The sequence below is a fragment of the Equus quagga genome, chromosome 13 (assembly GCF_021613505.1).
Source record: "Equus quagga isolate Etosha38 chromosome 13, UCLA_HA_Equagga_1.0, whole genome shotgun sequence".
NCBI lineage: Eukaryota > Metazoa > Chordata > Mammalia > Perissodactyla > Equidae > Equus > Equus quagga.
The window spans coordinates 66,585,630-66,610,394 of record NC_060279.1 but is presented as its reverse complement, the minus strand read 5'-3'; the positions used below and the strand labels follow the sequence as shown (position 1 = coordinate 66,610,394).

The following is a 24,765-nucleotide window of genomic DNA, read 5'->3' as shown; positions in this document are numbered from 1 at the left end:
CACAAACCTGCTTTTCTTCCACTGTTCCCTATTGCAGGAAATGATGCCACCATTTGGTCAGCTGCTGGCCAAGATACCATGAGTCAAACTAGACTCCTTTCTTTCTTACACCCTTTATCTAATCTATCAGCAAAGTGTGACAGCTCTACCATCAAAATATATATCCTTAATCCACCTCCTTCTTATCACCTTCACTGTCGCCACCTTAGTCTAAATCATCCTCATCTTGTGCCTGAACTATTGCAATAGCCTGGTGTCCCTGTATTCATCAGAGTTCAGTTCTGCTACGTTTAACAGGGAACAGAACAAAATAAGACCAGCTTAAACTAGACAGATAGAAGTTTATTTCTCTCCCATAAGGAAGTCCAGAAGTCAGTGGGCCAGGCTGGTATCCACAGTGTCACCAGAGACTCAAATTCCTAAATCCCTGCCCTACCATTCTAGCACACAGCATCCATCCTCAATGTCACCTCAGGAGGCAGAGTGATTCCTGGGATGCCAGCTATCTCTCACAGCCAAGCTGCAGGCCAGAAGGAGAAGGCCGAAGGGCAAAACAGAGCACCTCCCCATTGTGTCAGCTCTCGTCAAGTACAGGCCTTAGAAATCCTGCTCACATCTCATTGGCCAACGTTGAGACACGGGTAGCTGCAAAGGAGGCTGAGAAATGCAATCTTTTATTTCAGGCAGCAATGAGTCCAATCAAAATTTGTGATTCTCTTATGAATGAGGAAAGAGAAGACGGATGTCAAGGGTAGGCAGCTAGCCATTATGCCTCACACCTCCTTCAGTCTATTCTCTACGCAACAACCAGAGTGATCCTAAAGTGTAAGCCAGATGTGTCATTCCTAATCAAAACCTGCCAGGGTAGATAAAGGGAAAGGATCAAGCACTTCTCTTTCCCGTATGAATGTACCTCAGGATCTTCACTGAATCATTACAAAAACAAAACAAAACGTAACAGACATTTTGTGCCTCTTGATGTGATGAAATAGGAAGTACCACATCACCTAAGAATTCTTGCCAAAAGAAATTAAACATGAATCTAATCAAGCCTCTAGATCTAACCACCAATTTATAAGAAATAGAAAGGACAGAGGACCATTCTACAGAATCTGATGGGGATGCAATCAGCACCTTATTTTGATCCTGATTTAAGCAAACCAACTTAAAAATATATACGTATGACTCAACTGGGGAGATCTGAATAGTGGCCAGATATGTGATGATACTAAGGAGTTATTGTCATTTTTTAGGTGTGATAATGGTATTGTGGTCACGTTAACTACGGGACTTGCTTCAAAAATCCTCTGGGGCAGGGGGCCAGATGGGTGAAGCAAGATTGGTCATGCGCTGAAAGCTTGAAAATCTGGGTGATGACAGTTCACTATACTGTTCTCTCTACTTTTACCTACGGGTGAAAGCTTCCACAGTAAAAATATTTTAAACACTTTATGGTGGCTTCCTATCCTACTTTGCATGACTTCTAAGACCCTTTATGTTCTCACCCTTTGCCAACTCATCTCCTACCCTGCTTCCAGCAGCTTCCTCTGCTCTAGCCACACTGGCCTTCTTGCACTTCCTCGAGCCTGTTGCCAAGCATGTTTCAGTCACAGGGCCTTTGAACTTGCTGTTCCCTCTCCCAGACAAATATCTTCCCTCTGATATTTGCATGGCTTAATTTAGTTCTCTGCCCAAATGTCACCTCATCAGAGAAGTCTTCCCTGATCCTCCTACTGGAAGGAAACAGGAGCCCCACTACTCTCCATTCTCCATCATGTCAATATCTGACATTAAATTATATATTTGTTTGTTTATTCATTGTGGAACATAAACCCCATGAAGGCCAAAGCTTGTTCTGTTCTCCAAGGGATCCTGACATCCTCACTCATAGAACTGGGCCTGACACAGAGTGAATGAAAGAATATTATTCATTTTTCATATCTTTATTTGGGAACTAAACTATCAAGAGTTCTTCATAAAGAGAATTCTCAACATCCTTGTTAGCCGTATTATAAAATGATGTTTATCAAGTCCGGGAAGCTGAAAAGTAGCGACATGACTCACTGAAGATGCAACACAAAATGGAGAGAAACACTCTTCTTGGAGAGGACTTAGCCATCTTTCTTCTGGTTGAAATGACAAGAGAGAAAGCTAACATCTAATACATTCACGGTGCAAAAAGATATTTGAACCCTTTCTATATGCTTTTGCTTTTATCATCTGCAGGCCATCCTCAAGGTAAAGAAACTCCTCTCTATTTTTTTGATATTAATTTTCACTTACTTATCTCATATACAAATATTTACTGCACACGTCCTGGGTGTCAGGCACTGTGATAGGCACTGGGGTTCCCGGGGTGACCCAGACAGAGCTAGGGAGGGCGAATTCCAAGCAGGAAGAAAATAAAATCCCTATAATTATCCTTGCCAACAAAAATTGTTGATTGTGGAAAATTTTATGATAGCCGCACTTGACTTCAAAACGCTGGCAATATAGTTCATTACTGCTGTACACCTAGACAACATAATATATGTTAACATTTCCCTACTCTTCGTGGGTCACGATTTTTAAATTTCATAGTTACAAATCAGGAAAATTACTTTGACAGCAAATTAGATATTTTCTTAAAGCATAAATGAGTAATAAAATTGCATCACTTCATATTTTCTTCAAACCACTGCTGCCATTTCCACATGACAACACTATAGTAAATATATGCTTTCTTAAGTCCAAGGAAGTACCCAGTTTTGCTCTCCTATGAAAGCCTAATATTTTTCATATCCTTTTTAATAGTAAAGATACAAATTTAAGAGGTCAAGAAAAATGCCAGGCTCAAGAATTTTATAGTGTTATGATAACATTGACTATTATATTTCTACCATAGATGACACGTACCCTAGGATTATTAGGTTAAAAACATATCCAGTCATTTATTTTAAAAGTCTGTGTGAGAAGAAGAGATAAGGAAAGCCAAAGTGAATTTGCCGCACCTGTTATCTGGGTATTTCGCATTCTTAACAAGATAAATCCCTGGGAAGCCAGATTAACAGACGACAGAAAAAAATGTAAACTGCATTATCATCTTTGACATGCTAATATACATGGGTGCTGAAAACCCAGTTGAAAGGGGACGGGCTTGTTAAGTTGTGGCATGCTGCAATTTACATATCTTGCCTTCCAGATGCGAGGAGGGTAAATGGGAATGGAGCGTGTTCAGATCAGCAGGGGATAAGGAGGAAAAATACATATGTCGTTGGCTATCAATTTGGCCAACTGAATACTAAGTGACACTGTGAAAAGACTGACTTCCATTTTTCCTAAAATAAATCAGGCTCTAGTTACTCCTCTGCCACATTCTGGAGCAGCACTAAAGGCAGCACCACAAACCCCAGCTGGTCATTCTGCGCACGGCCTTGTCGGCTTTCCCACAGTAAGAGCAAATGTAGAGGCCCAGATGACTGGAAAATCTACCGAGAGTGAGGCCCTGCTGATGGTGCAAGTGTAATAGGATCCGTGCAGTAGAAGGCCACCAAAACCAGCAGCAGGAGCTTCCCCAGATACCCACCATCAGTCTCGGACAGTCAGCAAAAGAAGAGATCACTGAGTCCTTCGAAAAACGAATTCTGTAAATTATATTATAGCTTAGAGCCCAAATCCAGTGCACAATCTTAATGTATCCAAATCTGGATAGTTACATTTCTCACAGGTGGCCATTATTCACACTCTCTGTCTCCTCATACTTGCACGTTGCCTTTGACAACTTTCAAATACTTAGAAGAGGAAACAGTAAAACAACATTTAACTTAATTTTTTAAATGAGGGGCTCCCTGAAAGACATGCAATGTTGGTGAAATGGAGTGGTAAGAGGGAATAAAAAAACTAGGAGTAAGATAAGCAGCCACAATATTTAGCCAAGTAATAATCCTCAATGGGCATGTTAGCATTTCATATTTATAAAGCAAATACAAACATACTAAAATACATTTCAATTATTTATTTGCTGTACATACAAGTAGTAATAAAATCTCTCTTTTCTTTTAGCTTTTGATTAGGGAAAATTTAAAATATATACAAGAAAACAGAATACTGTAAAAAACCCATGTACCCATTACCCAGATTCAACAATTATTAACATTTTGTCATATGGCTTCATCTATAGCTCCATCTATTCCCCCTTCTATTGTTATTATTATATTTTTATAGTTCTGTATAGTAAAATTTAGATATGTTAGAAAGCATAAAAATATTAAATGTACAAATTTGACAAATGAATTCACCCATATAACCCACACACCAATTATGATCTAGAACATTCCACCTCCTCACAAAGTTCCATGTTTCCCTTTCTCAGCCAGACTACCTGCAGGGACAACAATACTTATCCAATGGAAGACTTACTTTCTCCAGCACAGAAAAAATTAAGGAAAGTCAACTCCTCAAATCCAGCAAAGACTCATGACCAGCTTCCTACAGAAATGACAGTGTAGGAATTTGACACCCAAACAAAATCCAGGTACTGTTCTCTTCACAGATAGTATTCAGATATAGAGTCTCGAGAAGAAACAAGGACTTCAACAATATATAATAAAAAGCACTACTTCTGGGGCTATTCATCTTTTCCTTTATTTCAGTAGTACCCCAAACAAAATTATAGGCCCATAAACACAACCCAAGACATAAATAGTAATACCACAAAGTGGAAAAATAATAACAGCAGTGTATTAAAATGGAATTTCTAACCACTCACTACAGCGGTACACGCTTGGCAGACCACATTCAATTCTCCATCCCTGCTCTCCAGAAAAGTAGGAACAGTAGCAATAGCAGTGGGAATACTGGTAATGACATTCGCAGCAGCTAATCAGTATTAGTGATGGAGAAGCAGGGAATCAAAGCTAATTCTCTCTGTCTCCATTATGCTCTGCTGATTCCAACTATAATGGCAAAATACAGATGAGCACGCACACTATTAACATTATATATAACCTGATATTTTGTTGTGCCTATTTCAGTCTTGTTTTTTGGTCTTCACTCATTCAATCATGCCCTTTCCTCCTCCCATGAGTCCCCATTTTGGCCCATGTGGAGGAGAACTCAACACACAATTTTATGCTCTTGGAGAAGGGCTGGGAGGAGGCCTCCGCCCTCAGTCCCCCTTAGCTGGTCCCTGCTTCCAGGAGCAACTGGAATCTCTACAACTGAGGAGAACCTGAGAATGGGCTAGATTCCCACGGCGATAGTGGTGTTGAGGGGAAATAGGCTCCTTTTTTGACTTGGGCTCTTTCTAGCCTGCCTCAGCAGACAGGGTTGAGCAGGCCGGGCAGGTCTCTGCACTCAGCTCCAGCTCTCCACTCGGCCTTGGGGAGAGCTATCTATTAGGTCAGTCCTTCACCAAAGACTGGTGATCTGCCAGTCACTGGGGAGCAGGAGGAGGCCCTGTCTCGGCCTCAGGTCCTGGCCATATTCTTTGCCATCAATGAGACAAAAACTGTGATCATTATTTGGATCTTGGGTCTGTTTCCTAAACTAGTTAGAAACTGGGGAAGAGGGATGCAACCAACTCGGACCCCACACTTCAAGAAGCCATAATCTTGATTCTTTGTCTCAGCTCATTGCGAACTAGACCACACTACTTACCTTTTCGGTGTCCCTCTAGCTGTATAGTCAAATAGAAATATGCTGAGGCAGGTGTTGGGGGAGCGCCCAGAATGATTACTTTTCTTTATACCCTGGCTACTTACAGCTCATATAAACCCTCAGCACTGTTTGACAATTCTTTCCTCATTCCCAGGGTGCACCATCCCCTCCTCTCACCCATCCCTATCACTCCTCTCACCACCACCAATGACAACGATAACACCATCAACACCAACACCATCAAAAACACAACCACCACCATCAAACCACCACCACCGCCACCACCCCCTCCTCCGTGAATGTCCAGAATTGTACACTGCCAGTGGCAAGCATTCAAGCAATTTCTTGCCAGCGTTGTTACCTTGTTCTCCTCTGGAGTGAAGAGGATTCGGAATATGGATGGCACTCCCGGAGCTACTTTGTGGCCGCTATCTTTGGGGCTGATTACTTTAAAGTAAGGTGAACTTTGCTCAACAACTTTCACCATCCTTGGAATCTGCAAGAAAAACACACAAGGATGGACACTGTGCATGTGAAAAAGCGGAAGAAAAAGTACAATCTTCGTAGTTAAACCCCAAATCTCTGTCTGCTACTTACTAGCCATGTCACTGTGGTCAGAGCTGAACTTCAATTTCCTCAACTGTAAAAGGAGATGACAGTACCTACCTTTATCCCAGGGCCTCACACAGAGGAGGCATTCCATGCATTTTAGCTTTAATTTTTATTAAGATGATTATTATTACTCATTTGTATTGTTATTGCAAGTCTTTGCTGATTTTATTACTTAAATGTGACTATCTTCAAAGACTAACTGCTTAGTCATCTAAAACCCCACCCACACAGCAGAGGGAAGCCAGATTTCCCAACATTTGAGAACTGCCCTGAGAGAAGAAACCACACTGACTGCACTCCTGCTAGGGACCATCCACACTGAACATGCTGTGCCACTTAACCCTCATCTCAGCCGCTGAGCTTCATTCTGACTCCCGCTCTACAGAGGAAGAAACAGACACCTGCGCTAAGTGATACAGCTTCACCAAGCAATGGTGTCGGGAGTCAAGTCCTGGCCTAACTCCACCCTTCCTCTCTATGAGGTTATCCTGGGTAAACACCACTGGGAAGCAAGAACAAAGAGAGCAGGACACTGTCCCCAAGGCCAGTGTCAGCCCAGCTTCAAACAGTGTCATTCCTTTAAAGTCATTCTTCTTCTCTGCCTGCCTCACCCAGAGCACATGTCTCTATCTCAGATAGCCCACACAAGAAAAGAAATGCAATTGTGAGAAGAATGGGGGTGGTCAGGGTGGACGTTCTAGGCACACAAGGAAAGGGAGAGGATTGTTTTTTTAAAGATTCAAAGGGGGCAAAAGGAAGTTAACTATAGCTAAGTATAACCTAGCAGTCTCGGGTGAAAAACAAGGAAAAAAGAACTCCCACAACCTCTCAAAGCTGAAACTCAGATGGGGAAGGGAAGACGAAATGCACAGAATTCAGACAGATCCTAAGGCTAGAGAGTGGGGAGGTAAGGAAGGGATGTGTGCAAAACTGATAGGAACAGAAGTGGCTTTGCTGGGAAGGGAAATGTGCAGTGGCCCTTATGATGTGCTCAATGATACTATGTAAGCTTGCTGGGAATAATTTTGGCAAGAGTAGCATTATGGATTAAAAACTAGAAAGGAAAACACCATCAACACTAATAGTAATAATAACAATAATATTGGTTTAGTGCTTACTACACGACAGGCACTGAGCTGAATACCTTACATTCATTATCTCATTTAATATTCCAAACAACATACCAAAATGGTTACTATTATCATCCCCAAAGCCTGAAGAAGTGAAGTGACTTGCCTAAGGTCTGTAACTAGGAGACAGCTCAAATGGACTCGGAACCCAGATTAGTCTGACTCTGGAGTCTGGGTGCCTACAATTGTACCCGAAGTAGAATTGTGCTGCCGCTTACAGAGTGTTCATGGCATACTCTCACCCGGGGTGTGTGAGAGAGACAGAGAAATAATGGCCAAACAGGCTCTCTCTTTTGCATTCCATGCCAGTGAGAAAGCAAATAAAAGGTGAATGGCACAGAAAGCATTTCTCAGTACCCCAAATCTGTCCCAGTGGTCCTTACAAGTCCATGAACTAGGGAAGTAGAGAAGAAGGCTTGCGTCAACCACCTAGTACACGGGTCCTGGGAGTAACTCACTCAAGACCAAGCCCGTGTAGCCGAGAGAAATCTCTCTGCTCCTTGGTAGCTGGACTCGCTCTGAACTGGGACACCTCCTTTCACAGGGTGCTACACTCTAGCAGCATCTTACCAAGTAGGTGTTGGGTTACCCATGAGAACTGAGTACCCTTTGGCAGACAAAATTTAAACACGCCCCATACCCTTTACTTGCTCATATAAACCCACCGACACTCACTTCTCATTTAGGGCTGGAGAGGAGTAGCTAAATTAGTAGTTCCTCTCTGGACTAGCTCCTCTCCATCTTTAAGAGCCTAAAAATATCTGAGCAAGAGTCAGAAAGCAATGGAGAAAGGGAAAAAGTGACCTAGAAGTGAGAAACTGAATCGGCTGGCAGCCCTCCATGAAAGGAGAGTCCTAGCGTCTACGTCATGTATCTCTTCCTTAGGTCTAGGGACATAATTCTGAGCACCTTCGATTCTTTTTCTTCTCTCTGCCTACTCTTTTAGCTTCTGTCCCATGAGCTTCTCTCGCTAACACTCTTGCAGCAAAGAACTAAATACACCATTTTCTCCAGAGTCTGACCTTGCTGTCATTCAATCACCCCGTTGATCTCTGAAAGGCATCACTGATTCCTTTAACGAGCTACAGGACTGAATGTAACTGCAAGTCTTCCCATTTGCCTTGAATTCTTGCATAGTCTTCACTTATCTTCCCTTTTTTCTTATAGCTAGAATTTTTTGTCTCCACGTTCTTGGATTCCTGTAAGTATTCCTACTTGTCTTTACACCTGAAGTTTAGCATCTCTCAGATGCCTTCCTCCTCATCTGATTACTTTTCACACTAACTGTGCCTCATGCTGACCTCCCGCATTACTCTTTCTTTCATTACTGTTAGATGTCAAGGATATCTCCGGGCACTTAATATCTTTTCTTGAAATAAACCCTAATTTATCTCTTAAGAAAAAGGCATAAAAATGGAGAAGAAATTCTCAGTTGCAACCACAAAGAGATAAGGTAGAGACAGTGGGAGAAGCCATCCAAAACTGTCTGTAGACAAACTCTGAAGGCTATCTGAGGTAGAAGAGAGAAGGGAGAAAAGGGGGACAGGGATCTCCATTTTGTTGAAGTTTAAAAAAAGAAAAACAATTTGCCGAATATAAATGCATTGGCTCAACAACTGTAATTCGTATGAGTAGACTTTATACTTTCAATAGGGGAACTGATGGCTCTGAGGCAGAGTATACAAAGATGAATAGTAGTTGCCGTGTCTTAAATGAAACCCAGCCCAAGTGGTCACATATGAGAACTTCATGACATTCATCAAGCCAATCCTTTATTCAACAAAATGTCAGTGCACACAATTGGGAGTTTACCATTTGTTGGGCACTGCCCTGGGACTGAACATATAGCAACAAACCAACATAGTCTCTTTTCATTAAGCTTATGGTCAAAGCGCATGTTTTCATTTATTTTCCTAGGTCTATCAAATTAAGGAACTTATCTAAGATCCTAAAGGATCCCATTTTATTTAATCCTTTCTTATATATCCATGAAGGTACAGCTGTCTCAGCAAATATACTCACTTTGTCATTGTTCCTCAAAACCAGTGGAACTTCATAGACTTCACAGGGAGTATAGTTCTGGAATACAATTTCTGACGGAAAGGGCTGGAATAATGCCTGATCCAGGTCAGTTCCTGAAAACTGGAGTTGAAAGAGCAAATTAATCTTATAGTCACACAGTGGCAGAAATGACTGGGGAAGGTAAGAAAGTACCACACAGACTTATGGATATTAACACTAAGGTTATTGTCATCAACTTCTTTAACACAAAAGGAAGTAGGAATTTTGGTTCTCAGTTTTAAAAACATAGGCTAATTAGAACACCAACTCAAACTTCCATTTTCAGTAATTGGGAATAAGGTAATTTGAACCAATTCCCCTATGATAATAACAAGAAAACCTATATCAACAAATATCTGCTTGGCGGCACTGAAGAGCTAACAAGACAGTATAATCTAATGTTGAGACTATGAATGACCTCAAGCTAGTGGCTTGTGTAGAGCCCAACAGGTTTTGAGTATTGCCATGTTTTCTTAAAAATTTAGAATTCCCCATGATGCCCTGTCATGGTTGCACCGTGGGGCACCTTAGCACACAGTTTGGAAACTGAAGATGTAAGTATTCATCTCAATAATTTAGAAAAACAATAGCAAACATAAAAAACAAATAAAAACCCAAACAAATGAAAAAATGATGTAACAAAACAATAGAAGAAATTAATGAAATAGAAAATAACTATACTTACTATAAAATCAACAAAGCCAAAAGTTGAGTCTTTAAAAAGACTAAGAACATTGATAAAATATCTAGTGAATCTGATTAAGAAAATAAGACAGAAGGCACAAAGAGCCAAAATAAAGAATGAACATAGGGACATTACTACAGAAGCTGAACTAAGTAAAAAGAAGCTGAACTAAGTAAAAAGATAATAATTGGATATTATGTCAGTAAATGTGATAAAATGTACAAATTCCTAGGAAGATACAATTTATCAAAATAAGTACAAAAAGAAATAGAAAATACAAAGAGTTCTGTAACTATTAGAGAAATTGAATTTCTGGGTAAAAACCTTTCATAGAGAAAACCCTGGCCCAAATATCTTTACAAGCAAATTCTAGCAAACATTTAAAGAAGATACAACTTAAATATTATAGAAACTCTCCCAAAGGGAAGAAAAACAAAAAATTAAACATCTCTCAACTCAATTGATGACGTTAGTATCACTTTCATATACCTAAGAAAGACAGTAAGAGAAAGGAAAACTATAGGCCAATCTTACTCATGAACCATAAATTTAAAAAGGAAAGAGACAGAGAGACAAAACATTAGCAAACTGAAACTCGCAATATATAAAAAGGATAACACATCATGACCCAATTGGGCTTATCTCAGAAATTCAAGGTTGTTCTAACATTAGAAATTGATCAAGAAGAAACAAAATTATCATTTTCCCAAAAAGAAAAAAATGTTTATTTAGAAAATTCAAAATAATCTATAGATAAACTATTAGAATTACTAAGTGATTTATCAAGGTCACTGAGTACAAGGTCAACATACAAAAATCAATTATATTCCAGGGCCAGACTGGTGGCATAGTGGTTAGGTTCACACACTCCACTTCAGCAGCCCGGGATTCACAGGTTTGGCTCCTGGGCATGGACCTAGCACCGCTCATCAAGCCATGCTGTGGCGGTGTCCCACATAAAATAGAGGAAGACTGGCACAGATGTTAGCTCAGTGACAATCTTCCTCAAGCAAAAAGAGGAAGATTGGCAACAGATGTTAGCTCAAGGCCAATCTTCCTCACAAAAAAAAAAACCCATAAAACAAAAAAATAAAAAAAAATTATATTTCAATGTACTAGAAATGAACATTTAGGAAACGAAATTTATAAACACACCATTTAAAATAGAATCCCCAAACATAAAATACATAGGAATAAATCCAGTGAGAGATGTACAAGAACTTTATTGAAAAAAACTACAAAATATTATTGAGCAGAATTAAAGAAGACCTACATAAATACAGGAATATACCATGTTCATGAATTAAAAGACTCAATATATTAAGGATATCAAATACTCTCCAAATTGATCTAAAATGTAATGCAATCCAATGAAAAAAAATTCCAGCAGAAATTTTCTTGGAAATTGAAAGGCTGATTATAAAATTTATATGAAAAAGCAAAGGATCCAGAATAGACAAGATGCATTTGAAGAACAAGACAGGTGAGCAAGAACTCACTCTACCAAGTAGCAAGACATTATAATCATATTATTATGTATCATATACTGTTACTTATCATTGTAATTCAAACTGTTGGATATTAGCACAAGATTTATCATAAAAACAAACGTAACAAGTTAGAAAGCTCAGAAACAAATCCTTAAATATAGAGACACTTAATTTAACCCCTATTGCACACCATTCCAAGTGCATCAAATCTCTCAATGTGAAAGGTAACACAACAAAGTTTTCAGAAGAAAACCAAGAGGAATGTCTTTATGATGTCGAACAACGCAAAACTTTCTTTAATAGGACACAGAAAATACACAACATAAATTAAAAGATTGGTAAATCAAATCATATTGAAATTTAAAATGTATGTTCATCAAAAGATACCCTTTAGGGAATGAAAAAGAAACAAAGAACGGGAGAAGATTATTTGCAATACAAATAATTGATAAAGGGCTAGTCTCCAGAATACATGAAGAACTTCTACAAATCAGTAAGAAATGGACAAAAAACATAAACATGCAGTTTATAAAAGATATCCAAATGGCTAATAAACATATGAAAAGGTGCTCAACCTCATCAGAAATCAAGAAATTGCAAAGTAAACCAGTGTGTGACAGCACTACACACCCAATGGAATGATTTAAATTAAAGAGAGGGACAATATTACCTACTAGCAAAGACGTGGTGCAACTGGAATTCTCACACACAGCTAGTGGGAGTGTAAATAGGTGCAAACACTTTAGAAAACTGGCAATTACCTACCAAAGTGAAACATAGGCATAGCCTATAAGCTAGAAATTCCACTTTCATGTATATTCCACTTTGTTTATATGCCCAATAGAAATGTGTACATGTGCATTCAAGATACAGGAGTGTCTATAACGACATCATTTATAATGGTCAAAATGTGGAAAAAACCAAGTGCTCATCAACAGTCAAACAGATAAACAAATTGTGGTATAGTCATCAATGGAATACTACACAGCAATGAAAATGAATGAACTACTGCTAAACACAACATAAATAAATTTCAAATACGTAATATTGAATAAAATTAGCCAGAAATTAAAAAGCACATACTGCGGTATTCCACTTATATAAAGGTCAAATAAAAGAAAAACTAACCCATGATTAGCAGTTCTTTTGGAAAGAAGGGGGAGGTAATAACTGGGAAACAAGCACAAGAAGGCTCCTAGAAGGCTCGTGAAGTTATATTCTACATTCTCTGATCTGAGTGGTAGTTATACGAGCATGTTTACGTCGTCAAAATTCATCAAGCTGTGTGCTCATAATACACACATACACATATGTAGATTCACTAAAAATTTTATTTAAAAATATACTTTTGACAAAAAAAGAATAAAGGATAAAATAATTATAATCATCTCAATAGATGCAGAAAACATTTGATAAAATTAAATATCTGTTCACAACAATAAAAGAAAAACCTCCTAGCAAACTAGGAGAAGCAGGTAACTTCCTTAATCAAAGAGTATCTAGATCTTCTCAAAGAAAACAACAACATTGTATTTATTGGTAAAATATTGAGATTTTTTTTTTCTTTTACTCTAGCAAATAAGACAAGGATACTTTTGATCATAACTTTTACTCAGCATTCTATTGGAACTAGTAGTAAATTCAGAGACGCAAGTGAAAGACATAAAAAATTAAGATCGAAAAGAACCTTAAAAGCATATTGCTAACTGAAAGAAAGCCAATCTGAAAAGGACACATACTGTCTGATTCCAGATATACGACATTCTGGAAACGGCAAAATGATGCAGACAACAAAAATCAGTGCCAGTGTTTGTCAGTGGCTCAGGCAAAGGGAGAGAGAGATAAATAGGTGGAACATGCAATTTTTAGGGCAGTGGAACTATTCTATATGATACAGTAACCGTGGATACACGTCATTATACATCTGTCAAAGCCTACTATAGAAAGTATAACACAGAGTGAACCCCAAGGTAAACTATGGACTATAATTAATAATAATGTATCAATATTGGTTCATCAATTGTAAAAACAATACCACACTAATACAAGATGTAAATAACAGGGGAAACTGTGTGGTGCAGGGAGATGAGGCATGTGGGAGCTCTCTGTGCTTTCCATCAGTTTTTATATAAACCTAAAACTTCTCTAAAAAATTGTCTACTAAATTTTTTTAAATTAAGATTGGAAAGAAAGAAATAAAACTGCCATTATTCTAAGATAATAAGTATTTGCATAGACAATCCAAATAAATCCATAGATAAATTATTAGAATTACTATGAGAATTTTAGCAAGGTTGCTGGATATTATGTAGCAGTAGTTAATAAAAAAATTTTTAAATAGATACTATTACAAATTACTCCTCAATAAATATAACAGAATTTTAAAAAGAGGGAAAATCACATTAGATAACATTGCAACAAAAATAAAAAACATCTGAGAATAAACAGAACAACAGCTATGCAAAAGATTTCTATGGGGAAACTATAAAACTTCACTGAGAGAAATTAAAGAAGACTTCAAGAAATGGAGAGAGACGATATGTCCATGGATTTGAAGAACCAATATCATAAGGATATCAATTCTTCCTAAATTAATTTACAGACAATGCAATCTCAACCAATATCTCTCTGCTTGATAAATTGATTCTAAAATGTGCATGGGAATGCAAAGAACCAAAATTAGCCAAGATACGTTTGAAAATTAATAAGAGAAAATATCTTTAAAGAACAAAGCATTTTGCTCTACTAGAGAGAAAGACTTAAAACTTTTTTTAGAAAGCCTTATAAAGGCTTATATATATATAGCAACGAAAACACAGTGGTTTGGAGACGGATAAGCAAACTGACCAATGGCATGAAAAAGTCTAGAAACAGACCTTTGCATATACGGACACTGGATATAGGACAAAGAAGCCCCTCTAGTGCAGGAGGAAACGATGGATTTTTGCTTAAATGACACTTAAAATATGAGATGGACTCTGCGTAGGTTGTAACTGGCAGCTTGAGCTCCCTTGCCCACCCTCCTGCAATAAATAAGCAGAGTCGAGAGAAGATGCCCAGCAAGAATGTCTGCAACTTCAGATTTCAGGTGAGGCTTGCGTTATACAGCTCTCCAAGGCGGGCGGCACATCCTGAGAGGCAAAACCACCAACTGCTTGTTTGGAATAACAGGGACGGCAACAAGAAATTCCCTGGATGCCATCTCACACCAGGAAATAGTGGGGAAGGCAAGGCTGACTTGGGAAACACAAATACACATATTAATAGGAAGCGGTCTGTCACGAGGCAGGCTAGAAGAGGGGGACTCTGAATCCTAGGAATCCCCACAGTCACACACAATCCTCTTTCATAAAGAGCTGCACTGAGAATCCTGGAGAATTCCTGCTGGTCCAGGACACCACCCAGGCCCTGCCTCAGCATTGACGGTCTATAAACAGATCGCGACTTTCTGTCAAAGACAAGTGGTGATAATAATTGCAATGATAAATCGAGCCAGGATCCACACAAAAGTACTTAAGAAAAAAAAAAGAAAAGGAATAAAGAAAGTGGCAAATGGAGAATAGTTAACAGAAAAGTCTTGCCATGAAAATCTTAACCGCACCATTTCACCAGAAACTCAAAGAACATAATGGAAAAAAAATCAGAGAGCGTAAAGCAAATATTCAAGAGCCCAGGGAGAATATAAGCAATAAAAACGTACATATGTTCACTCAATAAATACTAGCTGAGTTTCCAACATTTTCCATATGTTGAGCAAACACAGTGAATGAAGCCAACATAGCCCTTGCTCTCATGAAGCTGACATTCTTGGGGAAACAGATAAAAAAATAATACACGATCAGGCAATGATAAGGCTATGGAGAAAACCAAAACAGGACAAGAAAACAGAGTGAATGCGGATGGTTGCTCTTTTCAATAGATAATCAACAGATGGCCTCTCTGAGGAAATGACACCTAAGTAGAGATCTAAAGCAAGTCATGCAAAGATCTGAGAGAATAGCATTCCAATTAGAAGGAATAGCAAGTGCAAAGGCCCTGAGGTAGGAATTATCTTTGAATGTTTGAAAAGCAGCAAGAGGGGAGTTCAGTGAGAAGAGAATGAGCTGGGGAAGAGTAGAAGGAAAAGAGGTCCATTAGGGAGGCGGGATCAGATGAGGCAGGACCCTATAACTATGAGGGTAATAGGAAGCTACTGGGTGGTTTTAAACATGGAAGGAACATGTTCGAATTTATAAATTTTTTCTATTTTTTGATGAGGAAGATTGACCCTAAGCTAACATCTGTTGCCAATCTTCCTCTTTTTGCTTGAGGGAGATTGTCCCTGAGCTAACAGCTGCGCCAGTCTTCCTCTATTTTGTATGTGGGACACCATCACAGCATGGCTTGATGAGCCGTGTGTAGGTCTGGACCCAGCATCTGAAGCCTGAAACCCTGGGCCACTGAAGCAGAGCATGTAAACTTAACCACTATGCCACTGGGTTGGCCCCCTACTTTACATCTTTTAAAATCACTCTTACTTCTTTGTGGAGAATTGATGATGGGGAGATGAGACGGAAACAGGGAGGCTATTTCAGTAGTCTAGATAATAGTGGCTTGAACTGGGATGGTGGTGGTCGAGGTGGTGAGAAGTGGTTTGATTAAAGTGGTTTGATATTTGTGAAGGCAGAGTTTACAGCACTTGTCATTGGATTCCATACAAGATGTGAGAAAAAGAGAGGCACCAGAGACTCCAAGGTTTTTGGCCTGAGAAAATAGATAAATGGGGATACTATACACCAGAGGGAAGAAACAAAAGAGGAAAAATTACATCTTTAGGGAAGGAACGGAATGCAAAAATTGGATCTTAAATATGTTAACTTTGAGCTGCCAATCATACATTGAACTGAATATATGATCCAGAGTTCAGGGTATAGTCTACAGCAAGAGATAGAATTATGAAAATAATTATTAAAAAGTGGAATTTAAAGCCTTGTTCCTAGAAGGGGTCACCTAAGGAGTAAATTCAGAAGAGAAAGAAGAGTTTCAAGGATCAAGAGCTAGGGAGCCCCAACATTTAATGACCAGCAAGAGGAGAAAGATCCAATATATAAAATTTAGAAAAGCAACCAGTGAAGTAGGAAGAAAACCAAAGGAGTGTGGTATCTGAGATACAAGTGAATAAAATGGTACTAAATAGAGACACTAACTGCATCAAATGCTGTGAGACAACCAGGTATGCTGAACTGGTCACGCTAAAGAATGAATTTTAAGATAAACACACACACAAAACTCAAAGTAAAGGACACAGAGGATAGCCTGATGTACGTAATTACAATGAAATGGAAATGAACAGAAAGCTAAAAACGGATTAGAGAGGAAATACAACATGTTGAAGGACAGACAAAGAAGGTCCAACATGTTCACAATTGATATTCCTAAAGAAAAGACCACAAATGGCATGAATGAATTCAAGAAAGCCTTCTAGAAATAAAATAAAGGTGCATGGTGTCTCAGGAAAAATTTAGTTACATCCTAATAAAATCAGTGGACATTAACTAAGCATATACAGTCTTTGGGCATACATGCTAAAAGATTAAAGTCTCTATGGTGAGTAAAATCAAGCTGGCTTCATAGTTCTGCAGACCATTATTTAAAGCTGGACAGCAGTGAGGAAAATGCCTGCAAAGTTCTTATGGTGAAAAGTGACCAAGAATTTTATACCTGACAAATCTGCAGTTCAGTATAAAGGCAATAGGTAAATATTACCCAACATATAAACCAAGGAAATATAGTTTCCATAAGCTTTTCTTGAAGAAATTAGTAGAGGGTGACTGTCACCCAACTAAGAGACAAAAGAAACTCCAGAAAATAAAGTAAAAATAAGCAACTGAGCTGAGAGAAGACAGAGGAGAGAAGATGAGGTGTAGAAAGTATGCCGATTTCCTCATCCTTCATGGCGGGAGTCAAAGTACATTAGAACACACACACAGCAGTACACACAGAAAAACAAGCACAGTCTGGTCTTAGCTAAGCTATGGGGAAGGAGCAAATAGCCTTAAGTAGGATAAATCAGCTGTGGGCAAAGCTCTGTTCCCTGCCCTCAAGTTCGAGGGCGGATATGGGGAAGAGAAGAAACAACGAATAACCAGATCTAGCGGCACTCAGAGGAAGAGTAAAGTTTATGCGTATCCTAGACAGGGGAGGCAATATTGCACTGAGAGCAAAAGAGCTTCAGGGACTCATCCATCACGTGGGAAACAACTCGGAAAACTCCCAGGAATGGCCGGGGAACCCTTTGAGAGGAGGCTAAGCTCCAGCAGTTCAACTGACGGACGTTCACACCATAATTTGTGCATAAAAACTGAAGGGCATATTTCAAGAAACTAATTAAAAAGTAGGAAATAAGACCTTATTTATAATCATATGCTCCTAAAACCTAGAATATGTGATTTACATTAGAATATAGAAACGTGTTAAAGTAACTATTCTTTAGTGACTAAAAGGGTATATTTGTTATGGGAAATGAGCCAGAACAGACAGCAAATGCCTACTTTAATAAACAATTCCACCTTCTTCCTTCCTCGTGATGACAGCTCAGGTAAGGAGGGATTTCTTGCGCTAAGAAGATAATTTAATTGGACTTGGCAAATGTCATTCTTGGAAGTACTTCTAATCTGTAAACAATAGTGTCCAGAAGTAGCTAAGAAAGAAGTGTGACTAGTCACAAGTTATTTTTACTTATTGTATTAATTGTAATTCTCTCCATATCAAATCACAGACAGCAAGACCAACAGAGGTAGAAAAAGAATGTTAAAAACAAAAACTCTGTAAAGGATTAGTCAGCCCAGAAACAATAACTAGGACTTAGTTACTGTTGCTCGAGAACGTTCACATTATTCCAGGGCCTATTTTCTATGGAGGTATGGCAGAAAGCAGCTACCTTTTGATGCGTTGTCTCCCCCATGTCTAAAAGTTCGATGATCTGCGGCCGGCACATCAAACGTGTGTTAGCCAGTCTCTGCTCTGTGGTGAGGGACATTTCCTTCAGGAACTCCGAGGGCGTCAGCTAGGATTTAAAACAACAAGAGCCAAAGGTTCATAAATGGTTTTACTGAAAAAGTGTTTTCATAAGTGCCAGCAATGAATAATTTGTGTTTTCAGCTTTCAGGATAATTCTGGAATGGCACTAAGTTCTCTTATAAAATATTTAAGGTAACTAAATAATACAAGAGAAGCACACGTGCACTTTTGAGCTCTTTGTGCACTAATTTGAAATGACACGTGGTTGCTGTTTCCTGATGATTTTGAAGGAATCACACAAAGGAACCCAGGGGGTGGGGGAAGGGGTCAAGAAATTGCACAGGAACTTCTCCAAAGAGCTTAATATTTATGCTCAGAAGAAGCATCTAAGCATAAAACTTGTAAGTTTCTAAAATCACTTTGGGCTTCAGAGCTAAGGAGTTTGAAATACTTCTATTCCTCAATTGAAGTTACAACACACAAGCAAAGCTTTTGGGTGTCTACCTATCATGTTAGACCAGGTTAAAGAGATATGATAAAATGTCAAGGGTCTAGAAAGTCTGACTACACTGCTTAGGATTGAGTCTGAATTGTTTAGAAATCACAAAAGTGCTGTAGACCTTGCTTTGAAAGAGCTCTAAGCCAATCGTCAGGTCCAGCAGCCAGGCATATTCACAAACCAAACAAGAACACAAAATGCTTTAACACTTTCTAATGTCATAAGAAAGAAAATGTAACCTATCAGGTAAATAAAATCATTTAAATAACCCAGGACCAATCACTATTATTTACTTATTATTGTTCTGGAATGTTCACATTGTTCCAGTGTCTATGTTATATGCAAGGAGATTGTGATCTTTGGCGGCAACATAATCAATGTTTTAAAAACATTCCGAGGTGTATAATTTAGCTGATTCACTTAACCTTGGGTTAAAATTGTTGCTCTTCATATTCCCTACAATATTAATTTCTGTGGTTGAATCTATTTAAACAAAGGCATATTTCTACCATAGCCTCCAGTTTGTTGTTTTAAATTCTTCTTGATTAGAACCCAGATTAGAATACTAAAATGTTAAGAGGTATCAGCTTTGTTGTGATTTAAATAAAAATAACGAAGTCTTAAAAGCAAAAGTCGAGTTGCTTTAAATATGAAATAATAACCACCATAAAAGAGAATCATGATAAATTTTATTTTTCTAATTGGAATGGAACTTGAGACTAGTTTCTAAAATGTAGTGAATACTACCGCTAACGCTGTAAATTGTTATTGATATTTTCTATAGTATGTAGTTTATAATTCAATTCTCACCAAATCATTATAATTCATTAAAAATATAAATATTTTTTATTTTAAACGACAAAAAAATTATGTATTTTTCCTAGATACCATATAGTCATTATATTAATGCTCTGTGTTCTACATATATACAAGCAAAAATAACTCTTGCCAACCAACAGTTGATAGATTATTTAGGTTAAACCCTATGAAATTTTGATATTTGACTGTTATTGAACTATACAAATGACAGTCCCATAGGGTTCAACCAAATACTTAGAAAACTTTAATAATTTGCTTGCATAATCTCACTTCAACTGATTAACTTAAGCAATTCAAGCCTCCACTTTGATGTAGATAATTTCAAAAACTTCTCAGGCTTTACGAGGTGTCTATGCTCTGCAGCAACCTACCATGTTAACTAAATTGATATTATCGGTTAGTAATTCTCCGTTTGATATTCTGAGAATGCCAAGTAGCAACAGTCGTTCTCCTGAGGAGACTGCATGACGGACTTCACACTGAAATTCTCTAATACATTACCATTCGGTTTACTTCCTCTTCTGTGACCACCTTTGGACTCAGAGGGGGCAACACCTTGCTTCGGAATCCTTTGAGCATTCTGACTAACCCCATCTGAACAGCCCCCATGGACTCCTCAAGTCTTCTACTCGCCATTTTTAGTTATTTCCTTTGCTCACCTGAAAGTGAAAAAAAGTTTTAGAATAAATACAGTTAATTCCTGAATTCTGGTCACATTTTTTAAAGTTTTCTTAAATACAGGAAGGGTTAGAAAATACTGATCTTCAAAAATACATCAAATTCTTGGAACAACCGCGTAATTAGTACGTATTCCCTGTTACCAGTCTAGACTTGGTTTTATCCCAAAGTCTAGGATCCCTTTTAGACAAACCAAGTGATTCTAGACTAAGCTCCAGGAAGACATGGAGTTACAAGCAGTTCCCACATTTTGGCACTTTTATCTTCCCCAGATAAACAAATGAACACTGCTCAATAAATATACTTCGTAGTTTTCTACTTTACCTGTTTATTTGACCATTCTCTCTCAAGACACCCTTCAAACGGAATAAGCATAAGGCTTGAGGATGACAGATGAACTTCAGCAGAGCACTGACAGTGAGCATTTCACGTATTTAATTGTAGGGCTGAGATTAAAATGAAGTTGAGGACATGACGAGAGGAACAGAATTTAAACATATTTTCTGACAAAGTAGAAAGTATGCAATTTTAAAATGAAAGGAAAAAAGAGAAGGAAAGCTGAAAGTAGAATAAGATCATTAACAATTGCGTAAGTAATAGGTAGGAGTCAAACTGTTGAGCCAGATAGAATAAAGGAAGAGTAAGGGCCTCGTGGTAGAAAGCCTCTATGATGGCAGCCAATGACCCTCGTCTCCGAGCATTTCCGTATGTGTGTAACCCCCTCCCCCTGAGTGTGGGCTGTACTGAGGTATTCTAACAAATAGAACACGGCACAAGGATGGGATGCCATTTCTGAGACCAGGTAGAAAGAGACTTGATCCCCTCTGGGCACTGTCTGGCTCTCTCCCTTGGATCACCAGCTGCCGCATGGTGGGAACACTCAGGAAGCCTACAGAGAGGCCAATGTGGTGAGGAGTCTAGGCCTGACAGCAATGACATGAAAGAGCTTGGAAGCAGGTCTTCGGAGGCCTGCCAACCACCATGGGAATGAGCTCGAAGGCAGACTTGCCAGCCCCAGCTGAGCCTTGAGATCTCTACAGTCCTGGACAACAGCCTGATGGGGAGACGTGAGGAATCCTGAGTAGGAGGCACCAGCTAAGCCACATCTAGATTCCTGACCTATAGAAACTGTCAGAAAACAAATATTCAGTGTCTGAAGCTACTAATTTTGGGGTAATGTGCTATACAGCAACAGATCCCACAGGCATTATAAAGGGTTTATATACAAAGAAAACTACTGAACATAAAGATAAACCTTCCTAAATACCAAATGAAATTTTAGAAAAAGCAAAGAAGACATAATAGAGAAAAACAACAGATCAAATGTAATATACAAAATTATTACAATATAAAATAATATGGGAAGTGATATCAGTAAGATAGTGAAAGAAGGGGTTTGCAACTTCAGTCTCCCTTACACAAAGACCAACTGGCAACTATCCACATACAAGACAGCTTTGTGAAAAATCCCAGAATCCAGGGGTGAGGCTGAAGCACCCCCGTGTATCATAGAGACGTGGGAAAACCTCAAAAACATTATGCTAAGTAAAACAAGCCAGTCACAAAAGACCACATATTTTATGAGTATATTCACATGCAGTATCCAGAACAGGGAAATCTCCAGAGAGAAAGTAGAGTAGTAGTTGCTTAGGACTGGGAGGGATAAAGGGATGGAAATGATAGCTAAAAGGTATGGGATTTCTTCCTGAGATGATGAAAATGTTCTAAAATTGACTGTGGGAATATTTGTACATATTCACATAATTGTGAGTATACTAAAACCTGTTGAATTGTATGTACACTTTAAATGGATGAATTTTACGTTATCTCAGTAGAATTACTAAAAATAAACTTTAAAACACTTTTAAAACATCAGTTCTTCGTGGATGTTAACTCAGGGACAATCTTCCTCCAGCAAAAAGAGGAAGATTGGCAAGAGATGTTAGCTCAGGGCCAATCTTCCTCACCAAAAAAAGAAAAGAAATCAATTCTTAAAAACTGAAAACAAACTGAAACAAACGAACCTTGTTGGTGTCATAACCACAAAGAGAAAACACCTGTTCCAACTGACCTTAAAACATACTTTGTCAACTGTAGTCTAATCGTTGGTCATAATATTAGTAATAATATTTTAAAAACAAGTAGTTACATCAATATTGTTAGGACTAAGCATTTCAGCATTTAAAAAGTATAAAATCAAAGAAGTTCTGATATTAAGAAACCCTATACTCTTAAATTTAAATTGAAAATATGAGTATGAGCTCATGATATTTTCTCCTTTTAAATAACCTGCCTACTGAAAGAACCCAGAAGCAATTAGAGGCCAGTAAGCAATGACAGTCCAGGGGCATCTTATAGTCTCTAAATACCATTTCCCACTAAAAGAAACCACAGCTCCTTGGAGAAAATGGTAATTTGAGCTCTGGGACATGAAAGGTATAAGATGAACTTGGTACCTTCTATTATATCACAAAACAAGGACGTTATCAAAGGCTACTGGGGTTGTATCTAATGGACTCAGAGCAACTTGAAGGAGTCTCCATTCACCAAAGATAGGACAATTTGAGCACCAAGAAAAAAGGTTGTAATTGATTAGTCTTTAAAAATCTGAGTTCAAATGATACGAAAAAAATCATTGGTCACCTTTGGAAGTTGCTAGGGCATCAAACTAATTATTTTGGAAATAATAAAAGGGAAGAATCAGCCATTTATCCTGAAATTTTTTTGTACAAATTGCATTGTAAGTTAACAAATAGTTAATGAGGAAAAATTATTCTTCATAGAAGAATTTCAGCTAATAAATGCAGAAGAAATGACAGAAAAATAATCACCATTTTGCAGCCCCTAATGAAACGAAGGATCATCAGTGCTAAAACCATTAGGGAAGATGTTGCTGAAGAACTTTATAATTACCTAATCAGGCTAACAACACCTGAGCCCTCTAAATCAATCTTAACACTAAAAGAGTGAAAACCAGACATATAATGTGCCTCCTGACATGATGCAGTCCACAGCACCACCTATGTAGAAGTATTAAGAAAAATCTAAACCCAAATCTCATTAAGCCTCTATACCTATTAGCCAAGTTGCAAGAGATACAGGGAATGGAGGAACATGCATATTCTGTAAGAATACAATTAAGTCAAATCTGGAAAGTGGGAAATGTTATAGGAAAATGATCTAGTTTATTCAACTAATAAATAGCATGAGACAGAGAGAGAAACAGCTATGGGTTAAAAGACTGTTGTACCAACCAAATGCAAGAGTGGACCTTGTTTGGGCCATGATTCCAATAAATGAACAATAGTGATATGAAATAATTATTGTGGGGTTTTTTTGGTAGGATAATGATACTGTGTGTATGATTTTTTAAAAGAAAGTTCTTATCTGTTAGAGATACTAAATCTATTAGTATTTACAGGTAAAGAGAAATTATGTCTGAGATTTACTTTAAAACACTCCAGGAAAAAATGTGGGTGTGGGTGTGGGTATGTGGGTGTGTGAGGGAGGAGGATAAATGAAACAAGAATAAGAAAATCTTGGTAACCATTGAAGCTGGATTATGATATTCTCTCCACTTTGGGGCATGTTTTAAATTTTTCATAGGTAAAGATATTAATATAATAAATCAAGTTTTTAAACTGGCAAGGGACTTCCACTACTCATAAAATGGACATATTTTTCCCTATTCCTTCTGCCAAATATAGCAAAAACCCTGGACATTTCATACATGATAAACAAAAGAAGACTGAAAGGTGGAGAGAAGAATGCAGGCCAGCTAATGTAAAAGGGTGACTCTACCAAGAAGACAGAGCAATCTCAATCACAATTGTAAATGCAGCAAACAACTTAAAAAATATGTGATTTGAACCAAGCTTCAAAATATATTATGAAAAAACTGATAGAACTGAAAGGAGAATTATACAAATCCATAATTGTAGTTGGAGACTTCGACACCCTTTTCTCAACAATTGATAGAACCACTAAACAGAAAATCAGCAAGATATAGAGGAACTCAACAACACAATCAACCACCAGGATTTCATCAACATTTATGGAGCAGTCCACCCAACAACAGCAGAATGTACACACTTTTCATGTGTCCAGGGAACATATACCAAGATAGACCATAATCTGGGCTATGAGACAAAATTC

General features: G+C 38.1%; 1 protein-coding gene across 7 annotated transcripts in view; it reads right to left on the bottom strand.

Annotated features, from left to right (window-relative positions):
• HYDIN (HYDIN axonemal central pair apparatus protein) overlaps window positions 1-24,765 on the bottom strand; it is a 335,679-nt gene that overhangs the window by 283,640 nt on the left and 27,274 nt on the right. For all 7 annotated transcript variants that reach the window (XM_046683578.1, XM_046683582.1, XM_046683583.1 and 4 more), the window contains exons 2-5: window positions 20,434-20,591; window positions 18,535-18,660; window positions 9,402-9,521; window positions 5,999-6,133 (exon numbers count right to left, since the gene is read on the bottom strand). In XM_046683578.1, the coding sequence (XP_046539534.1) occupies window positions 5,999-6,133; window positions 9,402-9,521; window positions 18,535-18,660; window positions 20,434-20,568 (516 nt within the window). In that variant the 5' untranslated portion in view covers window positions 20,569-20,591. The remainder of the gene's footprint in view (window positions 1-5,998; window positions 6,134-9,401; window positions 9,522-18,534; window positions 18,661-20,433; window positions 20,592-24,765) is intronic.